The following is a 16218-nucleotide window of genomic DNA, read 5'->3' as shown; positions in this document are numbered from 1 at the left end:
ATGACTCCATTATTCCAAAGAGTAATCACCAGCAATTACTCTGCCAACCAATCTCACAAGCCGTGGTCCTCACCCCTACCTTGTTTCACAGCCCCTCCCCAGACTCATTTCCTTTCCACCTGCCAGATGTGTTTAGGCAGCGGGCACCTTGAGCGGGCATGCAGAGGAACTCTAGGTGACTGGGAAACTCCACAATTCCACAGGCAGTTAGAATCTCACCAGAGTCGCCACTCCTGTTACTGAACAGCAAGTGGGGTCCTGCTGCCCACCACCACCCTCTAGGCAAAATTCCAGAGGCAAAGGTTTGGTGATAAAGGAAAGGAGTCTTTATTCAAAAGCTACACAATTTTGGAATAAGTTTTCCACTTGCATTAGTCACTTAAGCCTGTCATTCAAAGCTAAAACTTTTAACTCTTTAGTTACAGCTTTAATCACTTAAGCCTGTCAATTAAGGCTAAACTCTTTAACTCCTGAGTTCCCCTAACATTCCAGATTAGTTTTTAATGATTCCTATAGGATTAGTTTACAAACTAAAACAACATAAGATACAAAACTACACAATTTTGGAAGAATGACAGACTTCTGCCTCAAGGCCCACCCTCTCTAGAATACCCAAAGAATAATAATCTTGCAACCCCTCTGCTAGGCCAGCCCAATCCTAGACTGCACCCAGAGTTCCTTCTGTCCAAAATACCATCTGCAGGCAGCTGTAGCACAATCATCCAGGCACCCTCAAGGAAAAAAGTCAGAGAGCCAGTCTCTGCCCTCCTTTTATTTTAAATCTTCCAGTCCATCCATGTCCACCAGAGGCGTTCAGCTTTTCAGCCAGTCCAGTCCTAGTCTGTTTACCATTGCCTTGGGCAACCTCCTTCTTCGGCCCCTCCCTACTCTCTTCAGTGATCTGATCAGATCTCTCTCTATCAAAGTGACCTGTGCCAGGTTTGCTCACAGCAATGACAATTATGTGGCTTCTCAATTATGAGTTCTCAGATGGCAAGTAAGATTTTTCCCTTTGGCTTAAGACGGTTCTTCGTAGTTACATTCAGCATCTCTCCTCAGTAAGTTCTCTGATGCTGACAGAGGGAGACCCCCTGGTACCCACCTTCTTTCCTTTCTCTCCCATCGTGATGAGGGAGGGCTTAGCTGCGGCTCAAGGTACATTCACTGCATTCCCAGGGCTCCTCGCCAAGGCGACTACGACTCTGTGTTTCAGAGCTGACAAAACACCTTCTCCAACATTCTTTGCGCTGAAGGGTGTTTTCCTCCCATGTCGATCCCCTCTTAACAGACCAGAACGGGCAGTGGGTGAGGTCTTTCTCTGGCCCCTGTGCTGGCAGGGCTTGGCTCAGGTGTGGACCCTGTGGTGCTGCAGGAGGTGGGACCTGCGCTTGAAGGCCTTCCCGCACAGGCCACATTTGTAGGGCTTCTCCCCCGTGTGGATGATGGAGTGCTGCAGCAGGTACGTGCTGCGGTGGAAGGCCTTCCTGCACTGCGTGCACACGTAGGGCCGCTCTCCTGTGTGCACTCGCCGGTCCTGCAGCAGCTCCTAGCGGCAGCAGAAGGCCTTCCCGCACGAGGCACACTCGAACCGTTCGGTGCACAAAGTAGTGCTGGACTAGGTGCTCTCTGTTGCTGAACACCTTCTCGCAGTCCTTGCACGCGAAGGGCCTTTCTCTGCTGTGGGTCCTTTTGTGCTGAATGAAGGCGGAGCAGCGGCTGAAGGCCTTCCTTCACTTGGCACACTTGTAGGGCTTCTCCTCGGTGTGGATCCAGTGGTGCTGCACTAGGTAAGAGCTGAGCTTGAAGGCCTTCGCGCACTTCAGGCACGTGTAGGGCTTCTCCCCAGTATGGATGAGGTAGTGCCGGATGAGGGTGGAGCTCTGGCTGAAGGCTTTCCCACACACGTTGCACTCGTAGGGCTTCATCCCCATGTGAAACCGCTGGTGGCAAGCAAGATACCACTTCCTGTTGAAACCTTTCCCGCACTGCTTGCATTCGTAGAGGTCTCCCCACCTGGTTCCTGGGGCCTTTCTCTGGTCCCTGTGGTCCCGTTCATGGTGAACATCTCTCTGGGAGACTCTCTCCTCTGACACCCTAGAGTGCAGACTGTCATCTGTCCCCAAACCGATATCTTGTTCAAGGCTCCTTTTCCCAGGATGGGTCTCCTTGTGGGGTCCGTCTTGGGCCATACTTCCAAAAGCCCTTCCCGGTCCCTGGCTTGCTCCAATTTGGAGTCCCTTGACGATTCTGGAGTCTGGCTTCCCTGGAACAAGGCTTCCTCACACAAAACTGGCTGAGTGGTGCTTGGTTCTCTGGTCTAAAGTTTTTCTCTGTCGCCTGGACAGGTGCTCCATGTGAGGCTTCTCACCGTGCATAGCCTGTGCCTGTGCTCCAGCAGGTGAACCAGCTCTGGCCTGGGAACCGGGCGCCCCAGGGAGACCAGGAGCCTGTAGGTCTCCAGCATCACTTCCTGGTACGGGGTCCTCTGAGGTGGGTCCAGCAACTCCCACTCCTCTGGGGTGAAGGTCACAGACACATCCTTGAAGGTCACTGGTGCCCAGAGAGGTTATAAGTTCCAAGATCTCCAGCGTCATATAGAGGTACAGGCGTCTCTGAGTCTCATCAAGGAACTCCCACTCCTCTTGTGAGAAGAAAATGTCCATGTCCTCAAAGGTTACACAGCCCTATGTACAGTCCATAAGAACGTCTGTAGTCATGAGAATCCTGCCGTTCCAGGTGCGGATGCTTCTGGCTCAGTCGCCACTCTATACTTCACACAGCGACCCCTCAGCCTGTCACTGTCTCCCACTCCGTCACACTGTGTGTCCCCGTGAGTGCCTCACGGTCGCAGCCATTGGGGCCTGGGCTGCAGGACGTGATAGGTGCTCCACCCGAGCTGCAGGGCTCCGTGGGATGAGGGGGGAGAGCCTGAGGACACGCACTCACCTCAGCCGGGCACCTTAGCGCGGCCACTGCTGTCAGACTCTGGATGAGCCCTTCCTGGAAAGGTTTCTTTATTTTAAGGTAGATTTTTGAAAATCTTTAGGTCAATGTAACCAGGCTCATAGAAAGGGTAATTAGTTGTAATCAGGAGAAAGTAAAAGGATGAGCTAGGCCACCACCATACACCCTTCTGTATCATGGGACTCCAGCTCTTTCCTTCGACACCATGCCCCCTTATGTAATAGGTGGTCACATTAATATCAATTAAGAACGCCAGTGTATATCCATGTATTCAATATTAATAGAACTTTTCTTTCTATCTTACTATTTGAGGTGAAATATATAAATAGAACCTACCTCACTTTGAAGACCATTTCTAAGCAGTGGAGGGTTATTGAGACTTCATGAGTAGAAGAGCGACATCATAAAAAAAGAGTGTTATATCAATGTGGGGATACCATATAGAAGGATTACCAATGGAAGCAGAGGGAATAGAAGTTGTGTTTGGTGTTCTTTTTTTCATTTATTTCTAAATTAGCATACTTAAGTAGTTAATACTCAAAGTAAAATATTTTAAAGGAATAAAGGATATAAAGTTTTCTTTCTCCTCTCAACTTTCAGCCCAACTCCTCAGCTAACTACTTTTAATAGTTTCTTGTGCATCCTTTTGAATAGTTTCTACGTATACATGTATGGCCATACTTGTCTGTTTACATAAATGTGATTAACTATTCATACTGTTCTGAAATTGTAAATAGAGAACCACCTGATTCTTTTTAAGTGCTACTGAGTATTCCATTCCATGTGTATGCCATAATTTTTTAACTAGTCCTCTTTATTTTGTATCTTGACCCTTATTAGAAACAATGTAGTGGCCATGTGTACATATGTCTTCATAAGGTTATTTTTTAAAGCAACTTTGCTGAATAAAAGCACATATTGGTTTTTATTGTTGAACAACTAATTGCCTTGGAAAACAGCAACCATTTCTTTGTTCATGATTTTGTGGGTTGGCAGTTTGGGCAGGACTTGGATGGCATATGGTTCATCTCTGCTCCATGTGACAGCAGTTGGATTCACTTATGAATTTAAATCTGTAGGTGGATTGGCTGAGAAGTTGGCTGGTCTTGGATGTCCTCTCTCTCCTATCAGGGCTCCAGCTCTAAGGGCTGCTACAGCTAGCATGACCAGGCTTCTCTTTCTCACCATAAGATCTCTCTCTCCCTGTGCTGTCTGATTCTCAAGGAGGTTAGCCCAGGCTTATTCACAGGGTTGTAGTGATACAAGCGAGTGAGAACAGAAGCTGAAAAGCTTCTTAAGGCATAGACTAGGAAGTCACACAATGTTAATTCTGCCACATTCTATCCATCAAAGAAACCCACAGCATCCCAGATTAAGGAGTGAGAAGATAAGCCACCAAGTTACATTGCAAAGACGTGTGTAAACAGAGATGGAATAAAATGTTTAACCATCTTTGTAAACAACATTCCGCAAGATGTGCCGATATTTATTTTGACAAATCTTTTATTCCCAAAGATTTTATTTATTTACCTTAGAGAGAGAGGAAGGGAGGGAGAGAGAGAAGGAGAGAAATAGTAATGTATGAGAGATACATTGATCGGTTGCCTCTCACGTGCCCCCATCCAGAGACCTGGCCTGCAACGAGGAGCATGTGCTCTGACAGAGTATTGAACCAGCGACCATTTGGTTCACAGGGCGACGCCCAACCCACTGAGCCACATTAGTCAGGGCAATTTTGACAAATCTTCTCAACTAGGGGAATATTGTAATTTACCCATTGTAAAGAAAGAGCCAAGTAGACTTGTTAACTGACTAGATATGGGGTTATAAGTAAGAATAGAAAAACATTTTGATGTTCAAAGCTAGGCTTCTATGTCATTACCCAAGTTTACAAAATTAGGGCTGGAAGAGCCCATAGGAATTATCTGCTCCAACTCCAACTTTTGCTCAGATTCCTTCTTCAAAGACATTCCCGAGGCACTTGAGCACCTTCAGTAACAGGGGAATACATCTTTGTCTCTTAGGATAGTCCATTCCAGTTTTGACGAGTTTCGCTATATGAGTTTCTCCTGAATCCAGCCAAAGTTTGCCTCCCTGAAGCTTTAGCTCTTCAGTCCTACTTTTTAAAATTGTTTTTCTATTACAGTTGTCCTATTTTTCCCCTTTTGCTCTCCCCTGCTCCACTCATCTCCCCCTTCTCACACAGTCAATCCCCATTTAGTTGTCTATGTCCATGTGTCATTTACACTAGTTCCCTGACTAGACCCTTCCTCTTCTTCCCCCCGCCCTTTCCCCCTCCCCCTCCGTTCTGGTCACTGTCTGTCTGTTCCTTGTTTACATGCCTCTGGTTCTGTTTTGCTCATTTGTTTGTTTCGTTTATTAGTTTCCTGTACCAGGTGAGATCACATAATATTTGTCTTTTGCTGCCTGGCTTATTTCACTTAGCATAATACTCTGAAGTTCTAGCCATACTGTAGCAAAAGGTAGGAGTTCCTTCTTTCTTTCTCCTGTGTAAATGTAGCACAGTTTTTTGACCCACTCATCCACTGATGGGCACTTAGGCTGTTTCCAGCACTGGGCTATTGTAAATAATGCTACTATGAACATGGGGGTGCATAGGTTCTTTTTAATTGGTGTTTCAGAATACTTTGGGTATAATCCTAGCAATGGAATTGCTGAATCAAAAGGCATTTCCATTTTTAGTTTTTTGATGAAATTCCATATCGTTTTCCATAGTGGGTACACCAGGATGCGTTCCCACAAACAGTGCACTAGGGTTCCCTTTTCTCCATATCCTTTCCAGCGCTTGCTGTTTGTTGACTTGTTAATGATGGCCATTCTGACTAATGTGAGGTGGTATCTCATTGTGGTTTTAATTTGCATCTCTTTGATGGTTAGTGGTGTTGATCATTCTTTCATATGCCAATGGGCCCTCTGTATATCCTCCTTACAGAAGTGTCTGTTCAGTGCCTTTGCCCATTTTCTACTTGGATTGTCTGTCTTCTTGGTGTTGAGTGGTATAAGTTCTGTATATATTTTGGAGATCAAACCCTTGTCTGAAGTCATTGGCAAATATGTTCTTTCATACAGTTGGTTTCCTTTTCATCTTGTTGATGTTTTCTTTTGCTGAGCAGGATCTCTTCAGTTCGATGTAATCCCTTTTTTTAATCCTTTTGTTACAGAACCCCTGGGCTACTCCAGTTGAAAACAAGCCCACGGGCTCTTTAGTTAGGGGCCCGATTGCCCGCCGCCAAAATGATAACTCTCAATACCAGAGTTTGGTGAAAAGAAAAAGAATTGTTTATTTAACAGTTATATAGATTTAGTTATTTGCGGATTTCTGCTGTTAAGTCTTATGCTCTTTAAAACACCCACAAACACATATCCTTGCTTCCCCCCCTTCCAAACCAGGCTAATTTTAGGAAAGTCAGAGAAACCATTTCCCTACTTTCCAAACACAGTTCAGCTTTACCAGCAGCTGCCAATCATTCAATCTGATTGGGGAGGTCCTTTCTGTGCTGTGGTGCCCTCCAGCTCTCAATGCACAGCCGCCTGGATTCTCAGCCTTCTTGCAAACTGCCTTCTTCCTGCAAACCTCGCGGATCTCCTCTCCTCAAAACCGCATGGCGAGAGCCTCTTAAAGCAGCCTGGAGACCCCTTCTCCAAGCCACATGGAGAAGGCCCCTTCACCAAGCCACGTGGAGGGAGCACGCAAGAGAGCGAGAGCCTGAGAGTGAGCGTGCGAGAGAGAGAGAGAGAGAGAGAGAGAGAGAGAGAGAGAGAGAGAAATTTCCGCAGCTGTTTATACATCCCAGTGGGTGCGGTAACCAGTTCTGACCATTCACAGAACCTCACGCAGGCTTTGTGTGCTTTCTCCATACCATCCCCTGGTTCCAAGTCTCCTCCCATCTACCTGAGACTTTGGATGCATTAAAGCCATTTTGCGTATAAAAGACACTAGCCACCAGCCTCAGGCATGTGGAGGCACTCTGAAAAGATGCTTCTTCTCCCCATCCCCCAGCCAAAAACTCTGGGGATTTTTGGACTCCCCTGTTTCTGTAATACTTTCCTTTATTTCCCTTGCCCTAGGAACTATATCAGCAAAAATATTGCTATGTGGGATATCTGAAATTTTACTGCCTGTTTTCCTCTAGGACTTTTATGGTGTCGTGACTTACATTTAAGTCTTTTGTCCATCTTGAGTTTATTCTGGTGTATCTTCAGTCCTACTTTTGATCTGAAGAATTCAGAAAATGATTCTATTCCTCTTCTGCTATTAAGGCTTTCAATAACTGAAGATTGCTACCATGTCCTTCCTTAGTCTTTTCTTCTCTCTCTCTTTTTTTTTTTTTTTAACTTTTTTAGAGAGAGGGACAAAGAGGGACAGAAACATCGATGTGAGATAGAAACATCAATCAGTTGCCTCTAGTACATTCCCTGACAGGGGACCAAACATGCAACCTAGGCATGTGGCCCCACCGGGAATTGAACAAGTGACCTTTTCTTTATGGGATGATGCCTAACTAACTGAGGCACACCAGCCAGAGAAGTCTTTTTTCTTCTCTTGATTAAATATCTCCAGGTCCTTTACCTGTTCACCACATTACACATTTTCCAGAATAGCCAAATACTCTATGGATAACTGTATTTGAATATGCTCCTCTTTGGCAATGTCTCTCAAAATATAGTGTCCAGAACAGATCACAGTATATATACAAGGATGGTCTGACGATTTAGTGTAAGGCAAAGCAGAGCCATTACTTTTTTCTTTGGACATTTCATATTGGTTAATAAAACCAACACTAGCTATCTTGGAAGCTGAATTTTATACTTTACTCATTTCTATTTTCAGTAAGTGAAAAGCTTATGCGTTCTTTTTCCAAAGTATGCTCTTTTTAGTAATGTGCCAGAAGACTCTAAAAATCCTGTCTTTCACCCTGGCTGCTGTGGCTCAGTGGATTGAGCGTCGGCCTGCAAGCCAAGCGTCGCTGGTTCGATTCCCAGTCAGAGCACATGACTAGGTTGCATGTCAATCCCCAGTTGGGGGCACGAGTGAGAGGCAACCACACAGTGATGTTTCTCTCCCTCTCTTTCTCCTTTCCCCTCTCTCTAAAAATAAAAGTAAATAAACAAATAAATAAAATTATTTTTAAAAAAATTCTGTATTTCCAAACCAGGACCTTCCTGCCATTTTTCAAGTGACAATCTTTTATTAAAAAAAAAATTGGCTTAATAAACGTTTTTTATATTCCTAGAGAGTGGTAGTACCAGTACTTGGCCATTTTATTTGTCAGTGATAATCTATGAATTGCATGCTTATGAGGGAAGGGAACAACATGAGATGGTCTGCAAAAATGTTATTGTTTGTTTTCTGTCCTGAAACAGTCTGTATATTGTTTACTTTGCAATTTTTTAAGTACAAGGGAAGCCTACTTCTCTGAGTTCAAAATGGGAAAATAAAGCTTACAATTAGAAATTAAAACTATCTTGGTTACAGGAGTGAGGTGTATTCTCTCCTAAGACACAAAAAACAGGTGATGTTCAAAGAGCTTGATTCTCCTGAGAAAGCCAAGAGGGGTAAGGTTTACACTTTTCATACTTTTAAATTAAATTAATTTAGTGTTTTTAATTCTTCAAATGAGGACAGTCTTATTGATTTTAGAGAGAGGGAAAGGGAGGGAGAGAAACATTGATGTGAGAGAGAAGCATCTATCGGTTGCCTCTTGTATGCATTCCAACCAGAGACAGAACCCACAATCCAGGAATGTGCCCTGACTGGGGATTGAACCTGTGACCTTTCAGTTTGTGGTATGATTCCCAATTAACTGAACCACACCATCCAGGGCATTTTTTTTTAATAAGGAAGGAATGTTACCAGCAAAGGATTGAAGAGCATTACAGGTAAAAACTAATTCTTCTTTAATATCTTCATTGTTGAAAAATTCTTCACTTCCTTCTGAGTTCAGAATCTTTCACTTGCTGTCTTATGAAAATAATCAATTAATCAATTTATGGCCTGGAAAGGAGAAGTGTCCCCTGATCTTTGAACAAGAATTTCCCTAAAATAAGAACTGGCTGTTTTCAACATAGATATAAAACTTTATATTTCTTTGTATCAATCAAAGTTCATCTTTTAGATTCAGACAAAGAATCTAACTTGGAGAGATCTTTAAGACTCCTGATTATAATGTAACAATACATTCACTTACCCTACCAAATTCTTGTGATAAATAGATTTTATATATATATGTTATGAATGTCCTTCTCTGAGTCATTAAAATATTGCTGAACAGGACAAGCCCAAATTTCCAGCTCTGCAATATGACATTAGAACGTTCTCTGCAGGATTGCAGTGAGCCATAATCAGCACCTTTCAGCTGTAATAAATTGACCAGGGCTGAATTCATCAAGCTCCACTGGGCACTCAGCCCATGCTTCTCTAGCTCATTGAACAGGACATCATGGAAAACACTACTCTCTTCTTTACGATGCCCTCATTTTCTTCCTCCCTGAATTCCTAGTTTTAAACTCAACAAGTTTAAAGTTGTTCCACAGACTGGTGTTTATTTAATCTTCATAAGAAAACACATTTCTAATGCAGAGATATTTTTAAATGTCCATAAAGTTCTTTAATTTAAAAATGCCAAATTCATGTATATACCAAATAAAGTGAAATAGCCCAATGCACACTATTCTTAGCTCAATCTGCCAGAGCATATTTGCATAATATCACAATGTACTGATTTCAGCTGTTTGTAATATCAGGACCAGACGGAGCAAGGCCAGGAAACAGAGTGGAAGTGGTAATAGATGCTACAATACTGTTTTTCATTAATGAGAAGCTTAAAGAATGGCCTCTAAAAAATAACACTTGTCAGAACCGTAAATGGGTACTGTCTAAGGAGTATTGATTGATCTTGACTAGCCAGGAAATTAGAAAGAGGAGAGTCGCAGTGGAACAATTCATCTTTGTCAATAAAAGGAATCTGTTTCTGTTAGAAGCCTTCTCTCTCCTGGTTCATAGGATGTAGTCTTCAAGGAATGTATATTCTGTAGCAATTTTCATGTGCTATCTTGAAAAGTCCTCCAATCACAATAATTATGTGTGCTTATACTTGTTGCTTTAAACTACTTTTAATCACATTCACCTACCAACACAAAGTACCATAGAAATGAAATGTTGACTCAACGCACCCAGGGGTTGTTTAATACTGTAACAATGAAAAGGTGGAAAGTTTTTCATTTGTGTCAAAACTGAAAATTGTAGTATTCTATTAAGTTGACCAAATGGTAATTTTTTTCATTGGAGTGTAAGTATCACAGGAACAGAGGTGTTACTTTGCTCAGTGCTATGTCCCCAGAACCTAGAGCATGCATGACACATAGCGAACACTCACTAATATTAATGGGGTGCATAAATGGATTAATTAATAACTACTTCAATACATATCTGCTAGAGTTTTACTATGGGCAAGGTACCAGGTAGCATACTAATAGAAATACTCACTCATTTATTCAACAAATACTGTGTCTCCTTTGTCTCAGGCATTGAACTAGGTTCTAAGGTTTTAAAGAAGGGGAAGATAGAATGTGCTCTCTTAGAAGTTATAGCCTAATGACAAGTAGCCAGAAGTAAGAGACAGACTCTAGACTTTGGAGCTAGCTATTTAAGAATAGAGGTGGGGAGGCAAGACATAAACACAAGAAAGTTAAATGAAGAGAGTTTAACATGCATAATATAAAGGCTACCATTCCCTTTTATGTATAGATCTAAAGCTTACAGACTCCAAGTGAAATTAAGTTTATGTCCACTTTTTTTTTTTTTTTTTTTTTTGGTTTGTTTTATGAGGGCTGAGATATCCTTACCTCAAACACTTAAACTTATCCTTTCCTTTCTTCTTAACTTTATTTATTTTCATTTATCATTTTTCTTTTCTGTATACTATAACCTGAACCCTCAACCAAACAGGAAACAAAATGGAGTGTGATATAAAACATTCAACCTTTCTGCCTACACCAAGAAAAGCAATTATACTTCATAATCTGTTGGCTGTATTATCTCAGCACTTTAATTTAGATGTAGTTACATTTGCATAACAGTTTGGCAGAAAATTTCTGAAGAGTTATTTTGGTTCTACAGATAGTGTGCCCAATGTCTAATAAGCAGATCTCCTGTGCAGTATTGCATTTTTATCTTTACAGAAAAATGGACCCTGGAGGTTCATACATTGGCAAAAGCTTTTTTTGTGAAGAAATAATATGATTAGCAGCATTGCTTTCCCTGAGAATGATAATGTGGTGAAGCCTGTTGAATTTTTGCAACCATAGTAACAATACAGGAGAAACTCAATGAAAATGGTATTTTAAAAATTTTGTATGTTTTACCTTTCTAATTATAAAAGAAATACATATTCATATTTATACATTTGGAAGATGTAGAAAAATATAGAGAGGATAAAAATCACTCATAATTCTGCCACCTGAAAATAAGCACTTTAATATATTGGAGAAAATCATTCTAGTTATTCTGTGTGTGTGTGTGTGTGTGTGTGTGTGTGTGTGTGTGTGTGAGAGAGAGAGAGAGAGAGAGATTTTAACAAACTCAGGAGTATATGCTACAGGTCCAGGATGGAAAATAGTTGTTATCACACATATCTTTCTAATTGATTGTTGAAGACTACTGATGAACTGAAGAGGATTCTCAGACAAAGATATAGTAATGGATTAGTAATGACTACCTTCTTTCTCTTATTCTTTTATCCTTTCTTCTTTTTACTTTTTATTATAGAACATTTAAAACATAAAATAAAATAAGCAAAATGTTATAATGAAACTCCATGTACCTATCACCTACTTCAACAGCTATCAACATTCTCTCATTCTTATTTCATCTATATCTCTCCACCTTCCCAAGCTACTTGATTATTACCTTTGTACACTTATAGGCAAAATGGCATATATTAAAATGTATACATTTCAACCACAGAATTTTAACAAATAGATACATCCATGTAATTCACTCCCATATCTAGAAAGTTCCCTTTGCAATCAGTCCTGCTCCTCCCCCACTTTGGAAGCAGTCAGAATTCTGAGTCTTTTAGAACTTCATACACATATACACATACACATACTTATAGAGTATGTACTCTTTTGTGTCTAGCTTCTTTACTGAGTGTAGTACCTGTGAGATTCATCCATATAATTGAATACATCAGTAGTTTTTTTTATTTATCGTCAAATGAATGAATAAATCATGGTTTGTTTATCCATTTTTTTCTGTTGATGAACACCTGATCTATTTCCAGTTTTGTCTATTATGAATAAAAATGATATAAAGATATAAACATTCTTGTGGACATTGTATGTAGATATATTTTTATTTTTATTGAATAAATATCTAGAAGAAGAATGACTAGGTCATAGGGAGGTGTATGTTTAGACTCTGTCAGACTTTTTCCAAAATGATTGTAACCTTTTCCCACTCTATCAACAATGTATGGGAGTTCTAGTTGCTCTACATCCTCACCCTCATTAGATGTTATCAACCATTCTAATGGGTATATTGGTTTCACATTCTGGTCCAGTCAATAGGATGACCAAGTTCCTAACATACATATATGTTTTTTCTTTTTTTAAACATCAACATGTGGTTGCCTCTCACATGCCTCCAACTGGGGACCCAGCCCGCAACCCAGGCATGTGCCCTGACTGGGAATCGAACCTCAACCCTTTGGTTTGCAGGCTGGCACTCAATCCACTGAGCCACACCAGCCAGGGCTTAACACACATATTTTAAGGCTGAGACCTAGTGGACACCAGTGACATCCCAGTATCTATGATGTCACAAAGGCTGCTCCCTGGGCAACTAGTGGCTAGAGTATAAGGACAGAGTGGGTGGGGATAAGCACTGATGCCTGGTGTCTTCCAAGGCTCAGGTTAGCTGGACAATCAAGCTAGGCCAATTAGGATCAAACATCATGTCTGGAAAAAGCTGTCCTAACTCCTATAAGCTGAAGAAGGAGACATTCTCCAGCACCACAAAAACCAAGCTGCAGTTTCAGATGAGCCACATGGACCGCCACCTGCAGGCAAACTGCTCTGCCCAGCACCTGAACTTTTCCACCCAAGATGTCTCCTCTGCCATTGTCAGACGCATAACCACCAACATTCTCAAGCTGGTGAGCAACAAGGACCACAACAACTACAGAGTTCAGAGGGCCCTGGACGACAAGCCACAGCTCAGCTGCCACCTGAAGGATGACACCAATTCTCAGGTGGATGAAATGTTCCAGTCCAGCAAGAACTGCTGATACCTTTATCCCAGAGACTGGAGGGAGTCTACACAGCCACATCCATTGTGAAAATCTCTCACAGAAAGAGCCTGTGCTGCTAACACCTGCACATGCTAATAAAGAATTTAAACCTATGGGGCTGCTTCTGATTCCTCTCAGTTTTAGTCATATTATGTTGAGGTTGTCTGTGAGACATTCAAGAGAAAAATTCCATAGAGATTTGAAGGGACAGAGGGAGTGGTCAGTGTGGGCTACTTGAATCTGTTATTTCAGAGGAACATAGGTAATAGTGTGGGGAGTGGCCCTGGAGGGAGTGCCTGGTTGAGGGGAGGGGACTCCTTCATTGGCTCTGAAAATGTAAGGCCTTGTAAGTTCAGAAAGTTGGCTGGGGGCCTCCTAGATATGTTGAATTACCATAATGATGGTGGTTGTTGGCTGGAGCTGCAGAAAATGAATGAGGTGTAGAGGCTTTATTCGAGATAGGGAATGCCCAAAGGTCAGAAGGTGACAGCAATGGGGCTGGGCTGGAGTGGGTTGCATAGTGATTGGCATGGATTTAATGGGGCAGAAGCTTTTACATGAAGGTTGAAAAGTAATGGGTGAAATATTAAACAATCATACAAAAGAGGAATTATTGTTATGTCCATTTCATTTATTATTGATTTATACCCTCATTCCAAAAAAAAAAGAACTTGAAGTAAGAATTATTAGATAGATGGTGCTGTAATTCTTCCTGTGTAATATGCCCTTCTGTCCTCTTTTGTGGACAAATAAATAGGGATGTTATATATAAGCTACTCTCTGTCCTAAGGCATGCAATTCAAGCAGCTCTTAGTGGTTATTAAATATTAGTGAATGGACCTATTTGTTAATTTATTCCATTGTAAATATAATTATCAATTTCATTCTCAGGTGAAACACCAATAAGTGTAATAATCATTTATTTGATAGGGCACCATAGAGTTATAAGTGATTGAATAAGAATTTTAAAAGCTATAAGTATATTCTATGTAAATTCTGTTCCAAGTGATGGACTCAAAAGAAAGTGTTACCAAGCAAACCGGGCTTGTTCATGTGGAGCTTTGGTGTATGACCTAACAATTAGTATTGAGAAAAACAGGTCTTCGTTTTCAATATTTCAACCTTGGGGGGTGGGGCAGGGGAGCACTCTTGCTCGGAGCTCTGTTCTCTCACAAAACCCAGCACTTCCCTTGTTCCCTGAAAGGTTATAAACCAAAGCCAAGCCCAATAGTTCCCCATCCCTTACCTGTCAGCTCTCTCCTTCAGGATCTGGGGTACATTGTCCTCAGTCTCCATATAATAGTACAGGAAAGCATCTGCCATGTTACACTGGATCAGAGTCGTCGTCGGCAGCCGTCCGTCTCGAGAGACGATGGCGTAGCTTCTTGAGAGTCTATCTGCACCGCCGAGAATGGCTGTGCAGTCCGACTCGGGAGTGACAATCCCTGCCACACTTGTTACAGGTGAAGGCAGATGGCTGTTGTTGCTGCTGCTGACGCTGCTTCCGCCTCGATCTTTTCTGGACCGCCTCCTCGTTGCGCGCAGCCTCCGCGCGTGACGTACCTTGCCTGACCGCGAGCCTCCAGGCTAGGCGGTCGTCTGCTTGAACTTCCCATGTGTTGAGATTGATGGAGCATTGTGTCATGTCCTTTTTGCAGATGTCTTTGAACCGTAGTTTTGGGCGCCCTGTCATCCTCTTGCCTTCTGCTAGCTCGCCGTAGAGGAGGTCTTTGGGGATACGGCCTGCATCCATTCTTTTGACATGGCCGAGCCACCTGAGGCGTCTCTCGCTAAGAACTGCATGCAAACTGCTCATATTGGCTCGCTTCAGCACCTCGGTGTTGGGGACCTTATCCTGCCAGGCGACATGCAGGACGCGTCGCAGGCACCTCATGTGGAAGCTGTTGAGTTTCCTTTCGTGCCTTGCGTAGGTGGTCCACGTCTCGCTGCCATAGAGGAGAGTGCTGAGTACGCAGGCTTGGTAGATGCGCAGTCTGGTTTTCTCAGTGAGGCTGGAATTGTTCCACACTCGCCGGTTCAGTCTGGCCATAACTGTGGCTGCCCTGGCGATTCTCCGGTTGACCTCCAAGTCGACTGACAGAGAGCTCGAGATGGTGGACCCGAGGTAAGTGAAGTCGTTGACAACCTCCAGGGTGTATCCGTCGATGGTGATGCATGGGGGAGTCCCCGTGCCTTGAGCCATAACATTCGTCTTCGTCAGGCTGATGGCTAGTCCGAACTCCTTGCATGCGTGGGAAAGGCAAGTGACTAGCTGCTGGAGTCCCTCTTCGGAGTGTGATGTCAAAGCTGCGTCGTCGGCGAAGAGCATCTCACGGATGAGCACCTCTTTGACTTTGGTCTTGGCTCGTAGACGGGCCAGGTTGTAGAGCTTGCCATCGGATCTGGTGTGAATGAAGACACCCTCGCTGCAGTCCTTAAAGGCGTATTGGAGGAGCATGGAGAAGAAGATTCCGAACAGCGTAGGCGCGAGGACGCAGCCCTGCTTTACTCCGCTGCTGACTGGGAAGGCCTCAGAGGTTGCGCCGTTGTAGGACACCGTGCTGTGCATGTTGTCGTGAAAGGACATGACCACAGCAAGCAGATGTGGTGGACAGCCAATCTTCCGTAGCAAGCTGAAGAGTCCGCTTCGACTGACCAGATCAAACGCCTTCGTGAGGTCAATAAAGGCGAGGTAGAGTGGTTTATGCTGCTCGTGACACTTCTCCTGCAGCTGGCGTAGGGAGAAGATCATGTCCACTGTTGATCGGCCAGCTCTGAAGCCACACTGGGACTCTGGGTAGACGCGGGAAGCAAGGGTCTGCAGGCGGGCAAGAGCGACCTGGGCGAATACTTTGCCGACGACGCTGAGGAGAGAGATGCCCCGGTAGTTGTTGCAGTCGCTGCGGTCTCCTTTGTTCTTGTACATGGTGATAATGTTGGC

General features: G+C 43.1%; 1 protein-coding gene and 1 pseudogene across 1 annotated transcript; one reads left to right on the top strand and one right to left on the bottom strand.

Moving 5' to 3' along the window:
* Positions 1-1345: 1345 nt before the first annotated feature.
* On the bottom strand, positions 1346-2566 carry LOC149990622 (zinc finger protein 599-like; annotated as a pseudogene).
* A 10375-nt stretch (positions 2567-12941) lies between these two features.
* Positions 12942-13274, top strand: LOC149990621 (histone H2A-like 3). Its single transcript, XM_090264025.1, has one exon. It carries the CDS (start codon positions 12942-12944, stop codon positions 13272-13274), a length of 333 nt encoding a protein of 110 aa, XP_090120151.1.
* The last annotated feature ends 2944 nt before the right edge of the window (positions 13275-16218 follow it).

The sequence above is a fragment of the Furipterus horrens genome, unplaced genomic scaffold (genome assembly GCF_987537825.1).
Source record: "Furipterus horrens unplaced genomic scaffold, mFurHor1.1.pri manual_scaffold_17, whole genome shotgun sequence".
In the NCBI taxonomy this organism is placed as follows: Eukaryota; Metazoa; Chordata; class Mammalia; order Chiroptera; family Furipteridae; genus Furipterus; species Furipterus horrens.
The sequence above is the reverse complement of the archived record's forward strand: the minus strand, read 5'-3'. Positions and strand labels throughout refer to the sequence as shown.

Excerpts from the sequence above, each read along its gene's own strand:
- LOC149990621 (XM_090264025.1), top strand. The coding sequence starts at position 12,942 with ATGTCTGGAAAAAGCTGTCCTAACTCCTATAAGCTGAAGAAGGAGACA.